We start from the raw sequence: 26,837 nt of genomic DNA, 5'->3' as shown, positions 1-26,837 counted from the left end.
AAGCACCAAGAGTCAAATATTTCAGTAATCACATCTTTTCCTTCTAGATGACCAAAGCCATTGTGTATATAGAAGAAATGAACAGTATGGCAGATGTCACTTTTCCTTCTGTCCCTGAAATTGTGTCCTTACTGATGTATGATGACACTTCCAGAGCTAAAGAGAGTGCTGGACCCATGTCTGGCTATCCTGTCGTCTGTATCACAGTGAGTAGGAAATTGACAAAATTGAGGAAAACTGTAAAATAATTATTTAAAATAATTATAAACATTAACCAATATAGTATTGGCTTTGTCATGAAGAAATTAAAGTGGTAAAATACTAAAAGGTTTAAGTTTTGAACTTTGGAAAGGAAAATAAAACATTAATCAAATAAAGCTCCGATTTTTCTTCCTTTATCTAACAGAGGTTTATTAACTGATGTACACAGTGTGTTATCTCATGTTATCTCATGGTCTGTCACTGATAGAAAAATAAATGTGCTGAACTCTGCACTAAAGGAATTTAAAAATAAGGAAGAGAAAAATATACAGGAATCACTCAGTCTACTATAGGGCAAGATGTGACTGTTATTATCATGAGAATGATGCACACTAGCTAAGGCTGCGCCTCCATGTGTGAAGGAAGGCTTGGGATGGTCTGGTGGAATTTCAGTAGTTTAAGATAAGAGTCAGATAAGGGAAGGTCATTCCAGGAAGAAGTGATTGCAACACAAGATTCATTTAGAGGAACAGCATTTAAAAATGGCATATTATCATCACTTTTTTATGTGCCTTCTCTTAACTCGAAATTATAAGCTCCTTGTGAGCAAAGACTGGGACATATTTATTTTTGCATAACAACAGCCCTGGTATAAAGACCTACATATAATAGGTACACATAAATGTTTATTAAATTAACCTAATAATTTGGTGCCAAGTCATAGAGGTCTTTAAATGTTGTATTAAGGAATGTGGGCTTTGTTTATTGGGTAGCAGGGAGTTCTTGCAAGGAAGAATGGTGTGAAAAGAGGGATTATGTTGGCGTGTCAGCAGGGCAGCTGCGTCACTTGTCTAGAAAGGGTCTGAATTAGACTGGGAAGTGGGTCTGGGAAGGGGAAGGAAGGGACCAACTTAAGAAACATTGGGAAAGAGGCAACCAAGTTCACTGACCCACTGGATGTAGGGGAAAGATGAGAGAGAGGTGGGGGGAGGAGGAGAGAGGGAGAAAGAACAACGATGATTTGGCAACTCCGAGGGTTCAACAGATGATGAAATGAATAGCAGTTTTACACGTATCAAGTTAGAGGTAGAAATGGAAGCTGATTGAAATGGAAGATTAGAGTTCATAAAAGCTATTCTGGCTAGGACAGGAATTTGAAAGTTGCATGACTAGCATGTAGAAATGGAAAAAGCAGCAGTGAAAACACTATACTAGAGAGAACTTGAGAGGATCCTTTCCACATTGTTCTGTACCCTGGCCCTAACATAGTTGTTTGTTTTCCATAGGCTTGCAACCCTAAATATTCAGACTATGACAAGACAGGCTCTATCTGTGCAAGTGAGAACATCAATGACACTTTGACGCAGTACCGATGGCTGATTAGTGCTCCCGCTGGCCCTGATGGTGTGACCAGCCCCATGAGAGAAGTGGACTTTGACACCTTTTTTACATCATCCAAGATGATCACTTTAGACTCCATATACTTTCAGCCTGGCTCCCGGGTGCAGTGTGCGGCTCGCGCCGTGAATGCCAATGGCAATGAGGGCCTGGAGCTGATGAGTCCTATTATAACCATCGGCAGAGAAGAAGGTAATGCACTGCCATTCTCACACGAAGACCACTGGAATGCCAGGGAATATTATAAATGTCTAACTCTGGTTATTAACTCTTCCAAATGCCCCCATGTATTCCCTAATACCCTATAAAATCCCATTTTTGCAAAAATATTATTTAGAAAACAAATATTTATTCATTCCATTTATTTTTATTTATTTTTGTGTTTGTGTGAGGAAGACTGGCCTTAAGCTAGCATCTGTTGCCAATCTTCCTCTTTTTGCTTGAGGAAGATTGTCGCTGAGCTAACATCTGTGGCAATCTTCCTTTCTTTTTATATGGGATACTGTCACAGTGTGGCTTGACAGTCTGCACCCAGGATCCAAACCTGTGAACCCTGGGCCGCCGAAGTGGAGCACGCAAACTTAAGCACTATGCCACCAGGCTGGCCCCTATTCATTCTATTTTTATCACCTATTATATGCCAGACTTTATGATGGCAATAAGAAAAATAAGGCAATATTCCTGTCCTTGAGGAGTTCATACTCAGTTGAGGACACAGACAAATTTTAGGTCTGGGCAAGGCTCAAAGTGCAAAAACAGGAGTGATTATTTCTTCCCTGAGTGGGTCAGGAAAGGTTTCATCAGAGGAGGTGCTTAGCTGAATCTTGAAAACAGCAGAGAAAAAGAGCATGAGTAATGACTCACGGAAGCATGAAAGCACCTGGACTATTCTGGGAACTACAAGCAGAGAAGTAGGGAACCATGGGAGAGAGAGAGGAGAGAGGATCAGGAGATGAAGCGGGATGGTGTGCAAGGACAATATGTGACACCAAGGCACTCCAAGCTGGTTGTTGGATGAGTAGGAGTTTGCTGGGGCAGGAGGGGAAGGACAATCCAGGTAGAGAGCTATGGACCAGTGCCCATACCTTGTTATTACCAGGGATGTTCAGGCCAGGAGCCCAGACACATTGTGGGTGGAGAATAGGATGTAGCAAGAGACAACACTGAAAAGACAGGAAATCTACTTTATAACAAATCCTTCACTCTGCAGAAGAATTTTTAAATTAGATTTTTAATAGAACAGTCTATTTATAAGATTCTATTTCTAAAACTTCCGTATGCATACAACATTTTAGAAGTTACTTTGTTCTATAAAGAAAAGTTATATGTACCACCTCCCACCATGATATATTCAGGATCAATATGTATTGATAGCCTGTATAAGAAACATGTTCTTTTATTAGGATTAAAACATATAGTTTTTAAATTTGCCTTAAAAACAAACTATTGTGTTGGTACCAAAAAATAAATAAATAAACAATGCCTTAAAATGAGTTCCCCTATTAATAAAACAGACAGACCAGGTGCTGGGGCCTGCCTCTGATTTTATTCTAAGTACCTGTCTGTTCCCTCTGTTTTGTACAAATAGAAAAGAAATTATATATTCCCCAGTTCTCTTGAAAGTATAATCCAGCATCTTGGTCCCTACTGTGATATTAAAATGAAAACATCACAACTCTCTTAAAGCAAATGTTGGAGGAAGATTTTCATGTCAAAATTCTTGAAGGCCGCAGAGAGAGGATAGATAGATAGATAGATAGATAGATAGATGGATAGATACAGAGAGAGAGATGATAGATGGATAGATAGAAATAAAATGATAATTTTATATCATTATGTGTATCAGTATGTGTATGTGTGTATCAGTATGTTTTATATCAGTATGTGTATTATAAATTATAATTTATAATATGTAATAACAATATAATACGCATACTGTAAGAAATTATATGTAGAGAGAAAACTCTACTGTATACATTTTGCTCTCTGATTCTAAAACATTCTTTGTTTTAAAAGTGAGTGCATTTTTAGTTTTATTTGCTTATAAATAATGTATATTTTATAACTAGTCATAAGTATATCATTCTAGGGTAAACATCCAATTCACTTAAACTACACTTACTTTTTTCTATTGCCTTTTAATAATTTTTACTCTCTGTTCACACTTTATATTAAAATGATTTTGTGAATATACTCATAACCTAGAATGTCCAGCACATGTTAAATTATATTGAACAATAACTATTTTTTCTCAAACTTTATAAAATACCTCAAATGTTAAGAAGTAGCCACTGAACTGTCTACTGTGAGTACTTCTCACACTATGGTCTTCTGCTTCCTTATGATGTCTACTCTCAGCAATGCCCTTAGTCCACAGAGAATTTTAAAGTATGTAGAAAAATAATAGCACCTTCTTTTTTCTTGCTGAGGAAGGTTGTCCCTAAGCTACCATCTGCTGCCAATCTTCATCTTTTTGTATGTGAGCCACTGCCATGGCATGAACACTGACAGACGAGAGGTGTAGGTCTGTGCCTGGGAGCTGAACCTGAGCCACTGAAGCAGAGCATGCTGAACTTAACCACTAGGCCTCTGCGGCAGGCTCAATAGTGCCTATTTTAAAAATATTCTTTAGGTCTTGTCTATCTTCTTTTAGCATAAATATGTTCATTTTTCCTTGAGGTCTTTGTCAGCCCCGGGTGCCAGGGATAGTGGGAGCAGAGCCGTTCTCAGCTAAATTGCGCTACACAGGCCCCGAGGACCCGGAGTACGCAAACCTTATCAAGCTAACTGTCACGATGCCACACATTGATGGTAGGTGACTTGGGTAAGCAAATCCGTGGAGGTGGTTTGGGCTTCTCACTACCTGGTTTATTTTACTGAACACACTAAATAACCAAGCAGACAATTACTGCTCAGTCTGCTGCTCCTGCTTCTTGCAAGTGTTTCTGCTTTCTTTCTGCCCAGTTTTTTAAAAAGTCTGTCAATTTAAGCATTCTCTAAAATTAGACAAATTTAATACATGTCCAAATACAATGAAACAAAACACTGGTTAGTAATCTAAGTGGACTTACAGAAAAGCCTTTGCGTATCTCAGTGCTCACCTTCAACACGTATTTGATATTTCGTAGCTGGAATTTTATAGGGCTATCCCAGTATTTATCGCAATAACTAAGACATTTCCTAGGCACTAAAATAAAATGAAAAATGCAACTAACAATATTGTATTTTGTGTTCCTTTTCTCTGGAAAGGGAAGTGGAGCCAGAATTTGTGAGTCAGTGACCTTACCCACACTTTATGAACATTTCCCCATGCACAGCAGACATTGTCAAGTTGTATTCCACTCAGTTCACTTTATACTGAAGTAAGTTGTTAGTATTAATTTTATTACTTGGTGTGTTAGTTATATTTTAAGTAGGTAAGGGAGAGGAGATATTAGGAAGTATTGAGAACTACAAGGTAGAAACTCTCTCTCTCAGAAAAAGGACATAATTCTGCTTTGTCTGCTTATTACAAACCCAAATTTGTGCTGGTGGGGGGGGTAGATGGGCAGGAATCTGTGCCTCTTTACTTTACAGCATAATGCTGGTCCCACATTTGACCACGCCATCCTAGGCTCATGTGGGACATGTGACTCAGGGGTGCAAAGGGCTGAGGAGGAAACCATCTGGGAAAAACAGACCCATGGCAGTGAGAGGATCAGCGTGGAAAAGTCAAATAATATCTTAGGATCATTTTGATGTGAGCTTTCATGTCACAGATCTCCTGAAAAATTCCAGGGACCCCCAGGGGTCCTAGGACACCATTTGATAATCACTGCTCTGGAGTGTTTTATAAGACTGGTCATCTCAAGAGATAAGGAAACTGTGAAGTGTTCTAAGCCCTTTACTGGTGGCAAGAATGGTAACAATGGTGACACTTCCTCGTAGGCATGCTCCCTGTGATCTCCACCAAGGAGCTGTCCAACTTTGAGCTCACCCTCAGTCTTGATGGCACGAGGGTTGGAAACCACAAGTGCTCCAACCTCCTGGATTATACTGAAGTGAAGACCCACCACGGTTTCTTGACTGATGCTACAAAAAATCCAGAAATAGTTGGAGAGACATATCCTTACCAGTACAGCTCATCTATCAGGGGTTCCAGTACGTTACGCTTCTACCGAAACCTGAACCTAGAGGCCTGTTTATGGGAGTTTGTTAGCTACTACGACATGTCGGAACTTCTCACTGACTGCGGAGGCACCATCGGAACAGATGGGCAGGTATGGACTTTTAACATCTGAGCTTTGGCCACTGGATAAACTGGTTGCTTTTGTTCAGTTACATGGATTTAGACTAAATTCTGACTCTAGTCTTCCATCTTGGTGTTGTAGGTCATTAGGTACAAGAGGGACTAGAGAATTGGCATGAGTGGTGTGAAAATCCATGTCTACTGGAACGTGTCAAAATATATGTATTTTTTTAGCAATGCTCGAAATCTGTTCTGATTTTATAGAAATCCAAATACTAATTACTCTTGAAAGTATACATTATCATATCTTGTATATATATACACATACATATGTATATATATGCCTGTGATGTCTCATAAACCATCTAAAATGAGGACTTACAGGGCCAGCCCAGTGGAGCAGCAGTTAAGTTTGCATGCTATGCTTTGGCAGCCCAGGGTTTGCCAGTTCGGATCCCAGGTGCGGACCTATACACCCCTTATCAAGCCATGCTGTGGCAAGCATCCTACATATAAAGTAGAGGAAGATGGGCATGGATGTTAGCTCAGGGCCAGTCTGCCTCAGCAAAAAAAGAGGAGGAGCAGCAGCAAATGTCAGCTCAGGGCTAATCTTCCTTAAACAAAAAAATTAATAAATAAATAAAATGAGGATTTAGAATCCTCAGAGTCAGTCTAGTTTTTCTCCCTTTACTGTCTTTCTTCTTCCTCTACCATCTATCTTTCCTTCTATCCTCATTTCTCCTCTTTTCTTTCCAGTTTTCTCCCTTTTCCTCCCTCTCTTTCATTTCTTCATCACTAACATAATCTAAAGTGTTTTCATTAAAAGCTTATTGTTGTTTCTACTCCTGTTCATACTGCACAGGCAGACTTTCACACATAAAATACACACACACAGTCCTCCTCACTACCATCATCATCAACAACGTTGTTGTTAAAATGATAGGGAAGCAAGGGCTCTGATAGCAGTTGTAATAGAGAATCTAAAATATGTAGGGTGTAGTTTAGAGCTGTAATGAGTATTTTAACTAAAAGCTATGCTCTGTCCTATCAGGACTGAACAAAGAGTTTATATAAATAGGATTATACATTAAAGTGTTGAAAGGTACCCAAAATACATCATGTCTTTCAAGATTTAGCCAAGACGAATTTTTTCTGTGCTATATTCCTGTGGTGTTAAAATATAAAACATGTAGTAGCAAGAGAAAAGTAGATGATAACTCACTCTCTGTCTAATCCCACAGCAAAGCTGTGAAAGCTGACAAGTTCAGCTGGTGTTATGTCAGGTAGGCAGTCATATATTTTGTCTTGGAACGTTGGACCCCAAGGTAGTGAGACATTATTTTAACCACCTCCTCTAAAAGCAGAAAAATATTCAGAAACTTGTATGGATTAGTAAAAGTCCCACATAAAAACACCAACAGGAAGACAGCATGGAACAGTGGAAAGAGGCTGGATAATGGAACCAAGCAAATGCAGACCCAAATGTGCTCTGATGTTTTCTAGCTGCACGTCCTTGGGCAAGTCACTTACGCCCTCACCAGTGTTACCTCTTCCGCCCCTCTTCCCCAGCCTATCTTTGCCACCTGAAAGAAACATGAAAGAAAAAAAAGCCCTATCCCCAGAATAAAAATAAAGACTCATATTAAAGCTACGTCAGCCTTTTCCTTTATAGGTCAAATATCTCAGTTCCTTTAGCTCTTTCTCACAGAGCTTGTTTTCAATCCATTATTAATTATTCCTGCTTTCTTTCTGGTGGCTGTTCTCTTAGGATCTTGCTTAAGTCACAGAATCCATTGGCATAAATAAAATTGGATATAGTAATAGGATTACATTGTAGTTCTAGTTCTTCCCTGGTAAAAATCCCTTCGTACTTGGAGCTTCTCTGGGGGTCTCATCTAGTCTATAGAATGTTTTCATCCTCCAGAATGTTTTCTAGCTTCTCTGAAAAATGGCAGCACTTTTCCATCTTTTATATATGTAACCCAGAGAACCTTCTCTACTGAAAACTTGGCACTTATCCCGCTTAAGCCTTGTAGTATTATATCTGCCCACTTCTCCAATGTATCAAGGGCATTTGAATGCAAATCTTGCCCTCTAATGTGCTCATCTTTCCATCCAAACTGTACTATAAAACACTCAGTTGGGGCTGGCCCCATGGCCGAGTGGCTAAGTTCGCGCGCTCCGCTTCGGCAGCCCAGGGTTTTGCCGGTTCGAATCCTGGGCGCAGACAAGGCACTGCTCATCAAGCCATGCTGAGGCGGTGTCCCACATGCCACAACTAGAAGGACCCACAACTAAAAATACACCACTATGTACCGGGGGGCTTTGGGGAGAAAAAGGAAAAATAAAATCTTTTTAAAAAAAACCATTCAGCTAAACTGAATTTATGTTCCCAGGTTTTTGTTGTTGTTGTTGTTTTAACCACAGTTCCACTGTTAATTCTTTAAGTTTGGTGTTTTTCTCTTCCCAGTACCTCTGCTAGCTAGAAAAGTCATTGCTCTGCTTCTATAGTTGAGCTGCCAATGGTTCTACTCCCTTAAGTGAAAACTGGCGACTACAGGTTTCGGTGAAGTTTCACCTGCCTGAAAGGCTTATGTTACATAATAGTAGGAATAACAGAGAGCACACTGTGAGAATTATTGAGCCATCCAGTTCTTAACTGGTTTATGTTACCTTCTTAAGTAGGATGGCCAGTTTGTTGTGAGTTTCTTCTGGAAGGATTGTTCTGCTTTTCTTTTTTTTTTAATTTACATACAGTGAGATGCTTAGATCTTAAGAGTAGCATTCTCTGCCCTGGGTGTTTTTTTTTTTTTGTGAGGAAGATTGCTCCTGAGGCGTCTGTTGCCAATCTTCCCATTTTCTTCCCTTTTTTTTCCTTCCCAAAGCCCCAGTACATAGCCATATATCATAGTTGCAGGTCACTCCAGTTCTTCTATGCGGGATGCTGCCACAACATGGCTTGATGAGCGGTATGCAGGTCTGCATGCAGGATCCGAACTGGCGAACCCTGGGTCACCAAAGTGGAGAGTGCAAATCCAACCACTCAGCCACAGGGCTGGCCCCCGGATTGTTTAATAGACTAACCATGATGATCAACATAATAGAGATGACCAGATTCAGTGTGAATCATTGAAATTTCAGGATTTTGTTATAAAATTCTAAAAGCCTCAGGGTGAACTAAATAGCAATACAATCTAATAAAACATGTTGCTTACTCTTAGAATGAAGCTCAGAGATGGCCATCTCATTTTCCCCTGCTTTCTTCCTTTGGCTTAAACTTCTACTTCTCCCCTAGCAAATGATGTTTTCCTATATCCCCACCTGCCCCGGCCAGCACACATTATTTAAATATAGGTGAGGGAAAAGAAAATACAAATTAAAGTAGAAGAAATTTAACTCTTTGAGATATTTCCCTGATTTTGCCCCCATTAGTTTTGGGTTCTAGAGAAGAAGAGAAAATATCCAATATAGTACTAACAATAACAGTAATGATGATAACAACAGTATTAGCTAACATTTATTTAACGTTTATTTTGTGCCTGCCATCCTTCTGTGTACTTTACATACTTCCACTAATTCTGTCCTCACAACACCACTACAAGACAAGTGCTAATTTTGTCCTCTTTTTAGAGATGAGAAAGCTGAACCAGAGAGAATTCACATAACTTGCCCAAATTCAATTCACTTGTAAGCCTTTGCTCTTATCCACATCATGATACTTACCTGGACATGTAATTGACTGAATTAAAAGTCATTTAACTGAGTGAATGTGAGGAATGGATACGGTCGCAGATGCGATTACAAGAAAGGCAAATGAACTTTTCTCTCTGTTCTTGATGTAAGAACGCTGCCCAACAGTGGTCATGCAGATGTGTGCCAGATTACACAGACACCCACTGTTGGGGAAATTATGCAAATGCACGCCTTAATGCCAGTGGTCTACAGCTTCTTCTGAGTACTGGCAGAGCAGATTGAAATGAAAACAGGTTTCACAAGACAGCACCTGAAGGAAAGCAGCTAAATGCTTGGTGAATGCCTTCTCCTTTAGATTTGCACAGAGTTTTACAAACTTTTACATTTCTGCATTTAGGATGGGAAAATGGGCAACAGCAAAGGTAAACCATCAACAGGGACTAAACTTTCTTGAGAGGAACTTCATAGTTTTATTGCCCATTCCATTGGACAACAGCACCCGAAGGAAACCAATACTGCTCAGGTCTATTTGTCGGCTGCCAATTCTACACAGCTCTGGCCACGCATCTAACAGATGCTACTTGCCCTCTTCCAGTCCTTTTCTAGACTTGGCATCTTAGATCAAGGTAATTACCGTGCAAACAAATTTTCCTAACTGGTAATTGCTTCTGTGTGGAACAACACGGTGAAGAATTGATTGTTTTTTCTTCATGTGTTCTTAGTAGCTAAAGCTACTGCCATGAAATATTGCCAAGTCCCTGCGTTTTTCTTTGTGATTGAAAAGCGGCTTCTAACACACCCTGACAGGGTTTTCTGCCTTCCCTAACCTCCCACATTCAGCTTATTTAACTTATAAAAAGAGTTGCCAAACTGAAGGAATCAGCTGAAACATTCAGGACAGTTATCTGTTAACAGCAAAGGAAGTTTTATGCAATTTGACTATTTTAGTATAGCTTTAGCTGATATTAAGACTTTATGCTTTTTGCCATCTTATTCATTGCACGTTCATTCATTAAAGAAATATCCAGTAAACACCTCCTCTGTGCCAGGAACCATACCAGGTACCTGGTGAGGACCCTCGACAAAGTAGAGTTATAAGAGTCAAATCCTCACTCTTATAAAAGTTAAGAATTTTACTTGCCAAGGAAAAGAAACTTGGAATTTCTCTAATGATATTCAAAGTTAAAATCATTTTTAATAGTGTTTCTAAAATATAAAGGCAGATAAATAGCAGGAAAAGAAAAGCAGATAAATAATTCTGCTCCACCTTTTTGTATGATGTGTTTTGTACATAAAATTTTAAATTGTTTGGGTATACAATGAAAAATACTTGTGATGCGAAATAGTTATTAAAGTTAAACTAAGTTTTTAAAACTCTTGGATATTTTTGGCAATTTTTCTCTTGAAAACAACTTCCTTTAAAAATAAAAGACCTCAATTCATTCCACCTTCCATCGGCCTGGCTGTCTGTATTGCAAGGTCAGAATCTTAACTCTCACTTTGTTGGGTAAACGGCAACTAATAACATGGTTCAAGGAGCATGAAAAAGCTGCAGAAATGCAACTTCAATTACAGTTTGCACTTGAAACATGAAGTTGTAATGAACTTATGAAAAGACATGGTATGATTTTTGAAAGAGTAAACATGTTTTTTCTTAGTTGCTTGGTTCAAGGAATAATTTTCCTTTCTTTTTGCTATGTGTTTGATTTAGAAACAAAGCTTTGGTGCTTTAGAAGTCATCTCTTTTCATCCCATTATTTTTTACTTAGTACACAGATTTACTCTTTTTTACATGTATGCCATGCTAAATCATTTTTGCAAGAAATAGCAAGAAGAATCCAAAATGTACAACTTTCATGAAGCATATTATTTCCTATTTTGTGAAATTTGTCAATTAATTTTTTAATAAAGTGACTTTCTTAAATGAAAGTGATGATATCACCATGGGAAGCTGGAGAACTAAAAAAGTGTAAAGTAAGAAAAACATCTCACTCATTATCCCTCTATCACCGTACGCACACATATTTTCTAGTCTCTTTTCAATATACATACACATTTTTAATAGTAGCAGTGTAGTATTGTTTATACCATTTTGTATACTTTTTTTTTTTTTTTTTTGAGGAAAATTAGCCCTGAGCTAACTACTGCCAGTCCTCCTCTTTTTGCTGAGGAAGCCTGGCCCTGAGCTAACAATCGTGCCCATCTTCCTCTACTTTTTATGTGGGACGTCTACCACAGCATGGCCTGCCAAGCGGTGCCTTGTCCGAACCCAGGATCCGAACTGGCGAACCCTGGGCCGCCGAGAAGCATAACATGCGAACTTAACCGCTGCGCCACCAGGCCCGCCCCTGTATACTGCTTTTTAACTTAACATATTGTGAGCATTTTCCCATGACAGGGAAAATTCTTCAGATACATCACTTTTGATAGCTCCATGATACTTTGCCTTGTGGGTGTGCCATCATAACTTATTTAACCATTGTTCTATTATTGGTCGGTTTATTTCTAATCCTATTATTGTAAATATCTCATAGAATTGCCCTTAATATTAAAGAGTTTTTGGACCAGCACTGACCCTCCCTCATCCCGGGGTCTCCCTCGTGCGTATCCGATACCACAGACCTTCAGAAAGCCTTGTAATTGGACAGAAGCCAAAGTCACTTTCCTCCAAGTGTTCCTGGATGTGTAGACTGCTATTACTCAGAGACCTTGGCTAAGAATTCGAACTTGTTAAGACAATGTCCTCAACTGAGTTGCTAAGTATACACTTTACTGAGATTTCAAGCTTTTGAGATCTATGAGCCTTCTTCGCACATTCACAGACACCACCGTTTTGGTGATGTAGACACACTTCTGGCAACAAAAGCAGCAACAGAAAGAAATTTCTACCAGTGGGAAATCCCCACCAGTGGGAGCCCTCAGATAAAATTCTAACAGCTCCGGCTCTGTTTTCAATCTTTGAAGTAAGCACAAACCACATATCTTGCATGAAGGTGGGAGTAGATGCATGATTGTAAAATATTTTTAAATGATTATTGTTTTCAATATGTGTGGTCTAATTAAAAGACCTTGGGTATAAGAGTCTAATCTGTGCTGTCCAATATGGTAGCCATGAGCCATGTGTGGCTATTGTGCTTTCAAAATGGGGCCAGCCAGAATTGAGATATGTTGTACATGTAAAATACACACCAGATTTCAAAGACTTAGTACAAAAAAAGTACATAAAATATTTCATTAAAATATTTTACATTGGTTACACTTTAAAATGTAATAGGTTTGATATACTCGGTGATACATTGGATTAAGTAAACTATATTATTATAATTGGTTTCACATGTTTCTCTTTACTTTTTAAATATGACTACTAGAAAATTTAAAATTAAATGTGTGGCTCACACTATGCTTCTATTGAACAGTGCTGGTCTAGACCCTTGAATGTCAGTCCTAATTGTACTGAATAATCTTTGGCTTGCCAATTACCTTTTTCGTGGCTTAAGTTCAATACATGTGAAATACAGCGTTGCTCAAGTGAAAGTTGCAAAGGAATAAAATAAATCTAGATTTAGTTTTTATTAGTACATATATACTGCTTACTTCTGCAGGAATTTTAAAACATCAGTAAGATAATATGTAAGTTGGATCGCTTCAGCTATATGCCCAAAATAAGTGAAGAATTAAATCTAATGTAATTTTCCTCAGCACTAGTTCTCACCTTAGGCAACATTATGAGTATCCTTCTTCTTTTGGGGCACGCCTCTTTCTTCCTATTTGTCCGCTTTCCTACCTATGTGACACAGATCAGCAGACTTTCTTTTGTCCCTTCAGTAGGCAGTACCTCCCCAAATATATACTCACTGCCCATTATTGGCCACTTAGTAGTAGTAGTAGAAATTTATATCAGTGTGTTAACTTTCCAGCACATTTGAATTTTACACTTTCCCTTTAAATATGGAATTTAAGGTATTTTTTGCCTTCACTGGGGAAACTTAAGCATCAGTAGGGACATATGAACTCACTCATCATGTCACACTTTCTTTAGGAGCAGTATACCAGACTTAACATATATCTCTTTTCGTTTAAATCAATACTGTAAAAAGTCCTGTGGTACAGACTGAAAGAAAGTTAAGTGCTCATTAAGATGACATATGGAAGTTAGATTGATTGCGTTGTATTCTTCAGTTTTACAGGAAGGAATGCTTATGGGTGATGCACATAGTTCTCTTTAGGCTCCAGCTCCTCTAGACAGATATTCTAAGCAGACAGAAGACCCAGCCATGGTGAACAAGAAAATGCCATAAGACACTGATTCCGTGTCCACAAATGATCAAACCCTAGGGCACCATGAGAATCAAATGAAGTTAAATAAGAATTAGTGTGGGAGGTGGATGCTAAGTAACTTATTCCTTGGAAGCGAATGTTAATAGTTCTCTTCAAAATAGCATAGTCGGTAACATTTGGCAGATAGAGTATAATGTTGGCAAAAATTATTCTTAGAACCTAGAAAGTTTAATTGGAAATCCATGGCTAAGCGCTAATGTTTTAAAAATGATGATTTATTAAAATCACAGGATGAAATATTAATTATGCCAGTGGCATATGGAATGACTTACTCTACAGTATACTATCAGAGTGTTAACCTGCACTTCAAGATCAATTTCTCAATAACTGCAATAATATCCACCAATAGAAAAGAACTATCTCCAAGGACTTTGATTGCAAGGCCCCTCTCCTGCTGGCCAAGTCAGCAGATAATGGGCATTCTAGCCACTACACAGCTAGGAATCAAATAATTTGTTTGGTTGATGGTTTTCTTTTTATGTATATTTGTTGATGATTCAAGTCATCATTTTTGTGTTGAGGAGTTTACTTTTGTCTCAAATTATAGTTATCATGACTTAAATTATTCCTTAACTCATGTCTCTGATTCCTGTTGCCAGCTCAGTGTGGAAGGGCAACTAGACTTGTATCAGAAAGCCTGACTAGAACTTCTGAGGAGTGTGGTCCGACCCACGTTTGCTCTTGTGTAGAAGGAGACAGTGGTATTTGTCTTACTATTCTGCAGAGCTATTTTGAGAATTAAATATGGTAACCTTTGTTAGGTGATCTTAGGACTACCCTCAGCCTTGTTTGGAATATGATGAACTGAGATAGAGCAGAAAAGGTATGGGCCAACAGCTGCATTCTAATATCGGCAGAGCCACTCCAGAGGCTTATAAAATTCCGTGGCAAATTTGCTTTATTTCGTTGAGTCTCAATTTTCCTCTCTCTCTCTTTCTATCCATTATCTATCCATCGGTTCATCCAATCATCCACACATAAATATAAATATAATTATGGGAGAGCGTGAAAATGTGGAATAACGTTTATTATGAACCTAACAGAATATCTGAAATGTGGTAGGTGCTCAATAAATAAATATTAGTTTATTCTCCATGACCCCCAATCCACCTGCAAAATACCTGAAAGAGGAAAGCATAAATTTTGAGCAAGTTGCTTCATTTCGACTAATTATTTCTGAGACATCTTAAATATTCCATGTCATTACTAAACATATTCGCTTCCCCAGATCTTTCCTGCTTTATTTCATCTTCCTGTATATAATAATTAAAAAATACCTTATAGCAGTATTATTCATAGTAGACAAAAACTAGAAATAACCCAAATGTCCATCAACTGATGAATGGATAAATGAAATGTGGAATAGGCATACAATGGGATGATTTTCAGTAGTAAAAGTATTGAAACATGCTGCAACGTGGACGCACCTTGAAAACATTAGGCTAAGTGAAAGAAGCCTGTCACCAAAGACCACATACTGTATGACTCCATTTATATGGAACGTCCAGAATAGGCAAACACAGAGAGACAGAAGTATGCTAGTAGTTGCCAGAGATGGAGGTGAGGAGGGAACAGGGGGCTGACTGCTAATGGGTACAGGAGTCCTTTTGGAAGTCATGAAAATGTCCTAGAATTGATTGTGGAAAGTTGCACAACTCCCTGGATATATCAAATACCATTGATTTGTCCACTTTATATAGGTGAATTATATAGGATGTGAACTATATCTTTATAAAGCTGCTATAAAACAAAAAGGGTTATATAAGTATAGCATGCTCAAAATAGTGCAGTTTGTCTTAAAGATTTCTGCTACATATCCTTTGTTGCAAAGGAAGTGAATATAGTAACAACTATTTAATTGCCCCAGAATAAGTGAGGGGACAGTGATGTTGTAAATGCTGTCATTTCCTTTCCTCAGTGATTACTCAAAATCTTCAGTTAGATGAAAGGAGAAAATGGCTTATACAAAATTAGGCTCCTTTAGTTAACAGCACTGAATCGTGTTGACAGACATCATTTTATGTTTTTAGGTCCTAAACCTAGTGCAGTCCTATGTGACTCTTCGAGTCCCTCTGTATGTTTCCTACGTGTTCCATTCCCCCGTTGGGGTAGGAGGCTGGCAGCATTTTGACTTGAAGTCAGAGCTTCGTCTAACGTTTGTGTATGACACTGCCATCTTGTGGAATGATGGAATTGGCAGCCCACCAGAAGCAGAACTCCAAGGTGGGTTAATAAAGAATTGGAAAATTCATTTTCTTACCTATTCAAATTACATGAGAAGATTTTTTTACTGTAGCTAAAAATAATAGAAGCAACTTTCAATGTATTTTTATATTCAATATTTCAAGGTAACTTCATTTTTGTAATGGAAAACTATTTTAACTGAATCGTATCAGTGCCTCAAATTTTGCATAACATATGGCTGTCAAATATAATGTCTACATCTCATGGAGATTTATACATTACACAGCATAGTCTATATATTTCCCTAGATTCTAGAAAATGGATCGAAGAAGTTCCAATTGAAAAACAGGAATGAACCCAAGAGGAAAAGTTACACATTTTTGTTTCTGAAAATGGGAGATGCGTTTTAAAGTCCAGTATAAATTGCATCCTGGATTCCAGTTCTGGCTCTATAGCTGATTAGCTGAGTGATCTTGAACATATTGCTTAATTTGCTTAATCTTTACGGTACTCAATTTCTTTTGAAAGATAGGCTAGACTTCTATTATTTTTTCCGTTTTAAAATTCTAACATTCCCTGATACTTTAGCTGAATGTCTTGGAACAATGGTGTTAAGTGACGTTAACTATTAGGCCCATAGACATCTGCAAAACTTTGTTTCAATCTCCATGTCGGAATCATAATTCAAAGTCCACAAATGTAAAGCTAATGAACCCAGTAGTAGAATTGGTGCTGTTTCTTTTCAGGCATATCCTACTGTTCTGGTTCCATGCGTGTCTGAGCTTCACACCTGCGTTATGTGAGCCCGAGGGAAAATATTGTTGATAGTGCATCTCAAAATCTACTGTCTTAAACAGATTAAACTACCTTAAAGCTTTGTGAAGGGTAATACAATCACCCTGAACAATCATTCAAGGTTATTTCAAATGGTTTAATTTCATGCCTTGCCTTCGAAAATGTACACTTACATGAATCTCGATGCTGACCCGTCCTGTGGTTCTCAACTTCTATGTAAGGAGCTCGTGTCTCCTTGTTTCTGGAGTCTACTTTGGTCAAACTGCTGAATTTCTTGGGAAAGCTTCAGGGTTTCATTAAGCCTATAAAATTTCGAATTATTCTGGAGAACACAAACCCATTTCCACCTACATATCCAAATCTTCAAAATTCCAGAAGTTCATCAGGTTTCTCAATTTATAGCTTCATTTATGCAAACTAAAGCTTTAAAAGAAAATCTTGGCCTGCTGTAATCATTCTGTATACATCTTTCATATTGACCTCACTCGTGCTACCTAATTCTATTTTGCCTCCCTTCTAGACGCCTTTTCTTGTTAGAAAAAAAACAAAATAAAACAAAAATACTCTGCTTCTCATCACTCAAAATTCTTCTGATAATAGCCTTTGGCTAGAATGCTCAAAGATGAGAGGAATCTGAATTCATATTTGGAAGAAATCCTGTACATTAGGAGTGCCTGGTCACCAACATTTCCTCTCTTGTGCGCTATTCTGTTGTAGGTTCTCTCTATCCGACCAGCATGCGCATCGGGGAAGAGGGTCGCTTGGTCGTTAACTTCAAGACCGAGGCTCAATTCCACGGCTTGTTTGTGCTGTCACATCCTGGTAAGCCCCATTATCCATTAATAGCCACTCCCCATACAACAGAATATACTTTTTGCGTATTCACACACGCTTCAGCAGGTTTCCCTACCAGCTTAGAAGCCCTTAATTTCAACCGAATTGCATATGTACAGTTATCTACATGAGGGCTTGATAATTGTTCAGCTACATCTCATAAGCCACAGAAATCATCACTATTTATGGAGGTTTTCAGAGAAAGTACAAAATGATTAAAGTAAATTTAAAGGAAATCTCTACCGAGTTCATTTTAAATGGAGTTTTCCTTAAAGAGCAGAGCAACAACAATCCCCTTCTCTACTTCAATTCCATTTTACACAAAATTGAATTTTAGGTCATTTGTTCAGCAAGCAACTTTATAATAAGAAACTTTATAATAGAGCTAGAAGTGTCACTTCACGATCACACTTAAGTTTCAGACATGTTAACGAGTTACTTTAGCGAGTATTGGTTATGTAATTTGACTAACTGTGGTGGACTGTGCTTTGAATATCAGTAAGGTGGCAGTCACTAAAGTCCCATGACTAAGCATTTTTTTTAATATAAAGGACATTTCATTAGAAATCCTTTTTTTTATTTGACTCTCAGTCTTACTAAACTGGTTTGAGTATTTTACTCGTGTGCCAACTCAAGTCAGATTGGAAGGGAAAATAGTTCAATCACTGTCTTCTATATCCTTCCTTTTTCTGGGCATGAGCTCTAATGACAGAGAGAATAGGGCTGGAAATTCGGGAAGAGAAAGAGGGTTCATTGTATTTTTACGAGACTGAGTATAAGAAATACAGAACCAAGAAGAATCATTTTGCTTTACTGTAATTGACAGTCCTGGAAAATGAGCATTTCCTGGTCTTCACAGTTTCCTTCCTCATGTCTACCTTTCTAATAAACTGAACCTTTGTTTAGACACGATTGCAAGCAATCAAATTAAAGTTAGATTCCATTTATAAATTGGGTTTGCCCGGTTGTGTGGATGCTAATAGACTCAAGTTCAGCTCATAGCTTCCGTGCACAATAAATGCATTCACATCAGCCTTTATTGCTCTGCCCTGCCTCCCGGGAAAGTAGCCTGAACTATTTGAGCATTTCTGCACAATTATCTTTTGACAGAATTATAGAGTGGAAAAAGCACTGAATTAGGCATCAGAAGGCCCACATCCTAGCTATGTGATCTTGGGAGAGTCACATATCACACTCAGCCCAGTTTCTCTATCTGCAAAATGAAGATAATTAGACCAACTCTGCTACTTTGCAAGGTTATTATAAGAACAAAAGCAAAGAATGCATCATAAAGTACTTTGAAAACTCTAAACCGTTAGGCACTTTTTAACTGCTATACCATTATTGTTATTGGCATTTTTTTCTAGCGTCCTTCACAAGCTCAATGATCATCTCAGCTGATCATCCAGGCCTGACATTTTCCCTGCGTCTCTTAAGGAGTGAACCAACCTATAACCAGCCCATCCAGCAATGGAGCTTTGTGTCTGACTTTGCAGTAAGTGACTAAGGCTCTTAGTTAACTTTCCTTTTCTGCTGCCTCTGAATGCACCTCAGATTTCTAAATGTCCTCTCTTCTCCTCAAAGGTACGTGACTACTCAGGGACCTATACTGTCAAACTGCTGCCATGCACCACTCCATCACATCAGGAGTACCGCCTGCCAGTCACCTGCAACCCCAGAGAACCTGTCACCTTTGACCTTGACATCCGATTCCAACAGGTGTCTCATAGAATTCTTTCCCCATGACTTATAGAATCGCACTTTGTTAAAGTCATGGTTTACTTTTATCAGTAAAAAAAAAATTTTCACACAATGACTTTAATCGTACGTGCTGAGAAAAAAAAAGTCAAACAGGAAGGAAGCAAGGGAGGAAGAAAGGAAGGAAGAATTGCCCTTTATCTGTTGTGGGTTCAGTATATAAAATCCATAGTTTAAGAGTATGCGAGGCTTATTCTTTTTTCTTATGTGATTTTATCTTGTCTCCTGGAGTTTGCTGCCTTGGAGATTCAAGAATTTTCCCCAGAGTTCTTCTGCGCTTCTTCATCTTATTCTTGATCTTCAAAGAAAATAAATATCCTGCAGTTCGTGCCACTTCAAAGTACCTAATAGCCATTATGTATTTAAAAAAATGTGATGGCACCTGTTGTCCGAGAACTTATACTGATGTTGACCTGCCCAGACCATGATATTTACAAGTCCTTTAAATACCCTGGTAAATCGATGGAAATAAGCTCAAGCGATGCTATTTAGTCCCACTCAAAAAATGATTTAACCTCGCTAGTTTTGCCTTCTCAAGAAGGACAAAGCCAGTGTTACAATTCCCTAAGCTGACTTGGTTGGGCATCAAAATTGCAGTGCTGTGTTCAGTATGCTACGTGTCAGTGTTCAGTGAGTGTGTGTGTCTGTGAATAATGTGTCTGTGCCCCACCACAACCATCAACAACACGTAAAAGGACTTTTACACTTGGTTTTAGGTCAGTGATCCAGTGGCAGCTGAGTTTAGCTTGAACACCCAAATGTACCTCCTCTCCAAGAAGAGTCTTTGGTTGTCTGACGGATCCATGGGATTTGGGCAAGAGAGTGATGTTGCTTTTGCAGAAGGTATCACTTTTACAAATGACAGGCCTGTCTGTCTGCCGTTGTATCTGTTGTCCTTTGCTTTTGGGGATCATGTGTGAAGGGTAAAATTATAACCTCTTGTATGGCTTTGAGAATATTACTGGGTCTTTATCACTTTGGTGGGGCTGGGAAGGTCACCGAAATTGGATATATGACGCAGGAGGTTTTTTATTCTGGAGAAGTCAACCTCTATATCCCCTACCTGAGTGACTTTTGGAACAAGTCTGGCTTTTTTGTCTTGAATGTTTTTTCAAGTTGCATTGACTCAAATAGCGCAGCTACATGAGATTGTAGACACCTCATGGGCAAGGGTTGTGCCTGTCTTGTTCTGGTGAATTCTCAGCAAAATACCTACCACCCATGGTAGGAGTTCAGTAATATCTGTGAAATAGATGATTAAATAGCAGGGGTTTCCTTCAACCCTCTGTCAAAATCAAATAAAGCTAATTTGGCTTTTATTAGTGTTTCCTTTTATAAAGTTATTCTACACTTTATTGGTCTTCATCTTGCCAACTAATTTATTTATGTAAACTGGACTTTAACCACAATAGGATGTTATAAATGTTAAATTATAGGCCAAGCCCTGATGTTATTCCTACTACTGGATGAGCATGTGAGGGTCAATAAATCTTTAGTCACTTGTTGTCAGTCTACGAAGTGGTCTTATCTGAGGTCTGGGAGTGGACCAGCTCCTGAAGACAACACAAAAGGTCTTCAACATTTGATGCCAGATTAGGAAGAGAAGGGAATACTATCTAGTGTCATTATTGTCACAAATTATTTGCAGTGTCACATAGGCACACCTTATCACTTCACAGAAATCACATTTCCACATCTCTGTTTCAGGTGACATAATTTATGGTCGTGTCATGGTAGATCCTGTCCAGAATCTAGGTGATTCCTTTTACTGCAGCATTGAGAAGGTGTTCCTGTGCACTGGAGCTGACGGCTATGTTCCCAAGTATAGTCCAACGAATGCCGAGTATGGCTGCTTAGCTGATTCCCCTTCGCTCTTATATAGATTTAAAATTGTGGTAAGTGCTTTGACCCAAACAGTGCGCTAGGCAGATTTTCAACATTAAGCATTGTGTCTTTCTATTTTAAAAGAACAGCATCTTTTTAAATGAATCTAAGTGATGACATTTTATGGTAATTTGTACTTGCACAAAACTGATAGGAAAACATTCTGTGCTTGCAAAAGTTGGTATTATCTACAGCAGTCCTCATTTTCCTTATTGTTTAAAGGATAAAGCTCAGCCAGAGACACAAGCCACGAGTTTCGGAAACATTCTGTTTAATGCCAAACTGGCAGTGGATGACCCTGAAGCTATTCTCTTAGTGAATCAGCCTGGATCTGATGGATTTAAAGTTGACTCAACGCCCCTCTTTCAGGTGGGCCAATAAGAAGCTCGCTTACCATAACTATGTAACCACGTGCAAGTTACTTCACATCTGAATGCCTCAGATGTCTCATATGGAAATGGCAGTTTGCATTAGTTGGTGTAAATATTGAATAAGATAATGCACGTAAACCACACATGACCATCCTCGGCAGGTAACAAGCATTCCATAAACTCCAGCTATTATTATTTTTATTAATGTATTAATATTATTTTAAGTCTATGTGTAATAAAGACCCTTACTCAGTCCAGAATATAAATTTAAGTCTGATGGTTGCGAACTCTACTTTTCTTGTTCAAAACTTCCTTCCTGTGGACTTTTCATGACCATCTTTATCAAAGTGATCTTGTATGAATGGCTGGACTTAGAGAAACAGTTGTGCAGAGCACATAAATCTCCACTCTTAAAGACTTCGTAAACCAAGATGGAAAATCCTATTCCAGAGATGGAAGAGACACAGGCAACTAACAACACTGAGCAGACAAATGAGACAAATTCAGAGATATGTTCACATTGTGAATCCTCAGGGAAGCAAGTGCCCCCTTATGATATTTACTGAAAATTGTCTGGCCAGGATGGGCTGGAGAAGTGTCTTATCTTTATTCAACATAAAGAGGGAAACTTAAGGAAGTATATTTGTTGTTCTAATCTTTTCAAACAAGAATTTGAAGTATGATATTTTTTGTTTTCATTTTTACTGTTAATACTCAAAGCATTTGACCTCTTCTAAATCCTGAAGGCTTCAAAGGGCCATCAGAAAATCCCCTCTCTTTGCAGGCCCTGGAAAAACAGAAAAACTGACCTTTCTATGGTCTTACATGTAAACAAGCAGCAAGACATACTGGAAAAGAGTCCTGAGGTTCAGAAGAACTGAACCCTAGTCCTGCCTCTGCCACTAACTAGTTAAGTGACAGTGGGCAGATCACTTAAATACTATCTATTCTTATTTACTCATTTTTTAAAATGAATCAGTTAGACTATATGATATTTGAAGCTTTTTACGGCTCTGACATTCTGTGACTGCAAGTCATAGATTAGCAAATACGTACCAGCACATGCTCCCTCAAGAGTGCACAGAATATTTTCTAGAGTGCTTTACACGAAGCCTTGCACATACTACACATGCAAAAATATTAAGTCTATTAATTCTGAAGACAAAATTAAATTATCATTTATTATCTCTGGCATTGATTTCTTTTGCAAATAGTCACAAATTAGGTTGGTGTAGTATTTAACTTTCTAACGGACAGATTTGTGTTTTCTAGGTTGCTCTGGGCAGAGAATGGTACATACACACGATCTACACAGTAAGGTCAAAAGACAACACCAACCGAGGCATTGGCAAAAGAAGTGTGGAAGACCAGTACCACTCGCTGGTGACTCAAGGGAAGCCCCCGGCAAACACCAAGAGCCGGAAGAGGAGGGAGATGCGGAGCACACCCCCGTTGGCATGGGAAATTGGTGCTGAAAACAACCGAGGAACGAACATCCAGCACATTGCCCTGGACCGCACCAACAAGAAGCAGATCCCCCAAGGGCGAGTTCCTCCTGATGGTGTCCTCCCCCGGGAGCTCAACAGCCCCAGCTCTGAGGTCAGCCTGGTCATGATCGTGGGAGGCATCGCTGTGGGATTACTCACCCTCTGCCTCACTGCCCTCCCAGTGATGATGTGCAAGAGCAAGAAGAGTGCCAGGAGGAAGGAAGCTCCGAAGGGCTCAGGCAGCAGCGAGCCCATGATGCTCGCGCAGAGCCACCCCAGCGACAGCTCAGAGGTTTGATGACTGCAGGTGGAATTCAACCTTTTCCTCAAGTGCATCAGAAAAGACAATAAAACCCCAAATGCTTCTGGTAAATGGCGAAAAGTTGGGGACTTCTGTGATGAAGCTGCTCAGAGGACTTGACTGTACTAATAAACTTTGATTTGAATTCTGTCTACTCTTTCATGCATCAAAGGACAAATTCAGACTGCAGACCACATCTTTCCTCTTGCCCAGAAGGCAGCAACAATGTATTCACACATACATGGAGCCGTAGATGGACGGCGAGGAATGTATTTCTCATTTTATGCATTTTCTCTACACAGTGGAGATGAACCTATTCAAAGGTGCTAAGAGACTCTCTCAGAAGTTTATGGGGAGTCTATTGTTGCTATCTTAGTATGAACCTTGAAGGTGCAATTATCACATTGTTTATTCATTGTATAACAGTTTGTTACTAGGAAGATTTTAATTGATAGTCTGGAAGAATGATAAACACTGTTCATTATGACAAGTTTTCTAATAGGCGAAGACAGCATAGAATTACGACTAAGGGTAGCTCAACCCACAAATCACCTTTTCTACTACTTGGGAGAGAATAGAAGGAAAGGTAGAGGGAAAGTAACTCACTAACTTGGATTTGAATTGTTTCTCATTCTCTTCAGACCCTCCTTGTTTTATTTGCTTATTTAATTTTAAATTAAACCAAAGAATATGCTAAGTCTGGAAGAGATTGATTCTAGACTGCTCTGTTTTGGTAGATAGTGAGAAAGAGCAAAATTCTTGCATGATCATATACCTTATTGGTGCTCAACATTTGTAGGAAATGAGAGTGTTGGTGACACTTCGATGATGAAGAAATGCCATAGAGTGAGATTTACATTTACAAGACAATGTTCTCTAAGAACTGAGCCTAGATGTTTGCAGTATTGAACCCATAAATGATAATGAGAAACATCATTACAGATGGTGGGGGGAGAAAGTGGTATTTATTAATATATGATATGTTTAACCAAAGTGCCTCTTATACATACTTTTTTTAGAATAAAAGAACATTTTGACAGATAATACATGAAGTTAGCCCTCAGAGTAGCATAATCATGCAACGATATCTAGAACTTAAACTGGCCATAGGAGATTTTTATTAGCTTTCTAATCAGCATCTGGTCCAAACCATGGGAATCTCTGCAACTGTCATTCCAGGGATGGCCTTGGAGGTGGCCAGCATCGTTGATCATATTCTTCTTTGATCAAAGAAGAAAGCATCAGTCTCTGGCATCTCCAGTGCCGTGAACAGATGCAGTAAGGTCCATCTCAGAGTCTAAAAATATAATTTGTAGCGCTCCCTACGGTGTTAAAAAGCAAAGAACTTGAGTGAGTTTGCTCGGCAATCATCCCATTGCCTTTCTGAGAAACGTGCTTCCACCAAATGGCAGAAATTTTGGTTGGAAAGGGAAAATGTCAGTAGTTTAATGAGCAATCTTCCCAAAGCTAGTAAATGCATTTCAAACAAAAACAAGTTATGGAGAAAAAGGACTATCCCTAAAGAGTAACCCTCAAGAGCTGCCTGGGATCCCCTTTCACTTCTAGTCATGGAGATTTCTGGAAAGACAACCTCTCCTCAGGGTTGGCGTCTGTGAGCACCAACCATCACTTGATTGAAAAAAGGAAGCTACCTGGTGCTGAGAGAGAGGCAAAAAGTGTCTAATACTTGCCTCTCTTCTTTGAGGCAGCTCTGCACATAACATTCAAAGCCTTTTAAAGAATAGAGTAGGTTGTAGTCTCCTTCCATTGAGGAGTTTACAAATGTCACCTGCAACTCAAACATCCCCCAAAGGACTTATATAAATAGAGTACCGTATGGCCCAGGAGTTCATTTATCAAATAAATATTAATACTTTCTAATTATCCCCTTTTCTTTTGCTTTGCCTACTAGCAGATGCTTAGCTACTCCTTTAGCTACCTCATCACTTGTATAAGAATGAGCATGAGTTAAGCAGCTTCAAATAGTGCGTGGACTTTTTACTACTTAGCAAAGGGTTCAGTTTACGTACACTATAAGAGCAAGTATTCTCAATCGACTTTGTTACTCTAGTACTTAAGATGCTTCAAAGCCTGACTATCCTGCGGTCTTGAGGGTCTCTGTCACTGAATATCGTAATCAGTGAAGCATCATTATAACGTCTGTTTTGAGCTTTTGGGCCAGGCTGGTTTTATACCAAATTTCACTCTACAATGAGTTATTCTAATGAGTTTTTTGTTTTTTTTAAGATTGGCACCTGAGCTAACATCTGTTGCCAGTCTTTTTATTTTTTTTCTTCTTCTTCCCCCCCAAGCCTCCCAGTACATAGTTGCATATTGTAGTTGTAGGTCCTCCTGGTTGTGCTATGTGGGATGCCTCCTCAGCATGGCTTGATGAGAAGTGCCATGTCCGCACCCAGGATCTGAACCAGCCAAACCCTAGATCGCCAAAGCAGAACACGCAAACTCAACCACTTGGCCATGGGGCTGGCCCCAAGACTTCTATATGTAAATAGGAGAGCTTATAAAATATGGAACATGTTTATTCTTTCCTACTAAAAAAAATCTTTCCCTCTCTACCCATCTCCTTTTCTCTTTCTCTCTTCTTTCTTCTTCCTTGCCTTCCTCACCTTGAAAAAGAGAGTCTGTGTGAAATAGGCAGATACAGCTTCAAGTATAAAGTACTTGGATTTCTGCAATCATTTTCTTAATATCTATTTACTTAATACGTGATTTAATATAGATTAATCATAAAAAACTCTTTTTAGTGGACAAAAGAATCAGACAAAATGCTGTATTCTTCAATAAAACAGACCCTCATTTCAATATTTTGTTTTTAGAGAATTATTCTGGTACTGTCAGAACAAATGCATAAAATAACTTTCCACAGAGAACAGTATGTGAGCAATAATACTTCCTTAGATACTCAGCAGCTTCTGACCCCAATTAAAACAAAGTCTTGTGATATCGCATAGTAAACCCAAAACACAAAAATAAATATTAAGTATTAGTGGCACTCCTAGCATATGAACCATGAAGCATTAGAATACATCATTGTGTTTTAATAATGGTTTTATTTATTCCAGTTCATTCCCTCAGTTAACATTTACTTAAGGCTCACCTAGGATTAGCCACTTCGAAAAATTAGTAGAAACCAAGCTACTCTCCCAGCCTTCCTGGCAGGTTGTAATCAAATGGTTCTTTGTTTGGATTAAAGGGATCAAGATTTGCATTAGGTGGGTTTGTGAAGGACAATTCCCTTAAATTACTGATTGGAAATGTTTTGTATTAGATCTGTGATCAGAATGTTCCACAACGTGTGGGGTTCTTTTAGATGAAAAAGTGTGAACTCTACTTGCTCTCAAGAG

The 26,837-nt window shown here is 38.7% G+C and overlaps 1 protein-coding gene across 1 annotated transcript in view; it reads left to right on the top strand.

The window, feature by feature from the left end:
• FREM2 (FRAS1 related extracellular matrix 2) overlaps nt 1-25,812 on the top strand; it is a 165,866-nt gene extending 140,054 nt beyond the window's left edge. The window contains exons 13-24 of the mRNA XM_046664858.1: nt 48-206; nt 1,488-1,791; nt 4,279-4,410; nt 5,527-5,858; nt 15,889-16,081; nt 17,555-17,659; nt 19,039-19,166; nt 19,256-19,390; nt 20,146-20,272; nt 21,137-21,324; nt 21,536-21,682; nt 22,957-25,812. Coding sequence (XP_046520814.1) covers nt 48-206; nt 1,488-1,791; nt 4,279-4,410; nt 5,527-5,858; nt 15,889-16,081; nt 17,555-17,659; nt 19,039-19,166; nt 19,256-19,390; nt 20,146-20,272; nt 21,137-21,324; nt 21,536-21,682; nt 22,957-23,469 — 2,463 coding nt within the window. The 3' untranslated portion in view covers nt 23,470-25,812. The remainder of the gene's footprint in view (nt 1-47; nt 207-1,487; nt 1,792-4,278; nt 4,411-5,526; nt 5,859-15,888; nt 16,082-17,554; nt 17,660-19,038; nt 19,167-19,255; nt 19,391-20,145; nt 20,273-21,136; nt 21,325-21,535; nt 21,683-22,956) is intronic.
• Nucleotides 25,813-26,837: the final 1,025 nt, after the last annotated feature.

The sequence above is a fragment of the Equus quagga genome, chromosome 6, assembly GCF_021613505.1.
Source record: "Equus quagga isolate Etosha38 chromosome 6, UCLA_HA_Equagga_1.0, whole genome shotgun sequence".
In the NCBI taxonomy this organism is placed as follows: domain Eukaryota; kingdom Metazoa; phylum Chordata; class Mammalia; order Perissodactyla; family Equidae; genus Equus; species Equus quagga.
The sequence above is the reverse complement of the archived record's forward strand: the minus strand, read 5'-3'. Positions and strand labels throughout refer to the sequence as shown.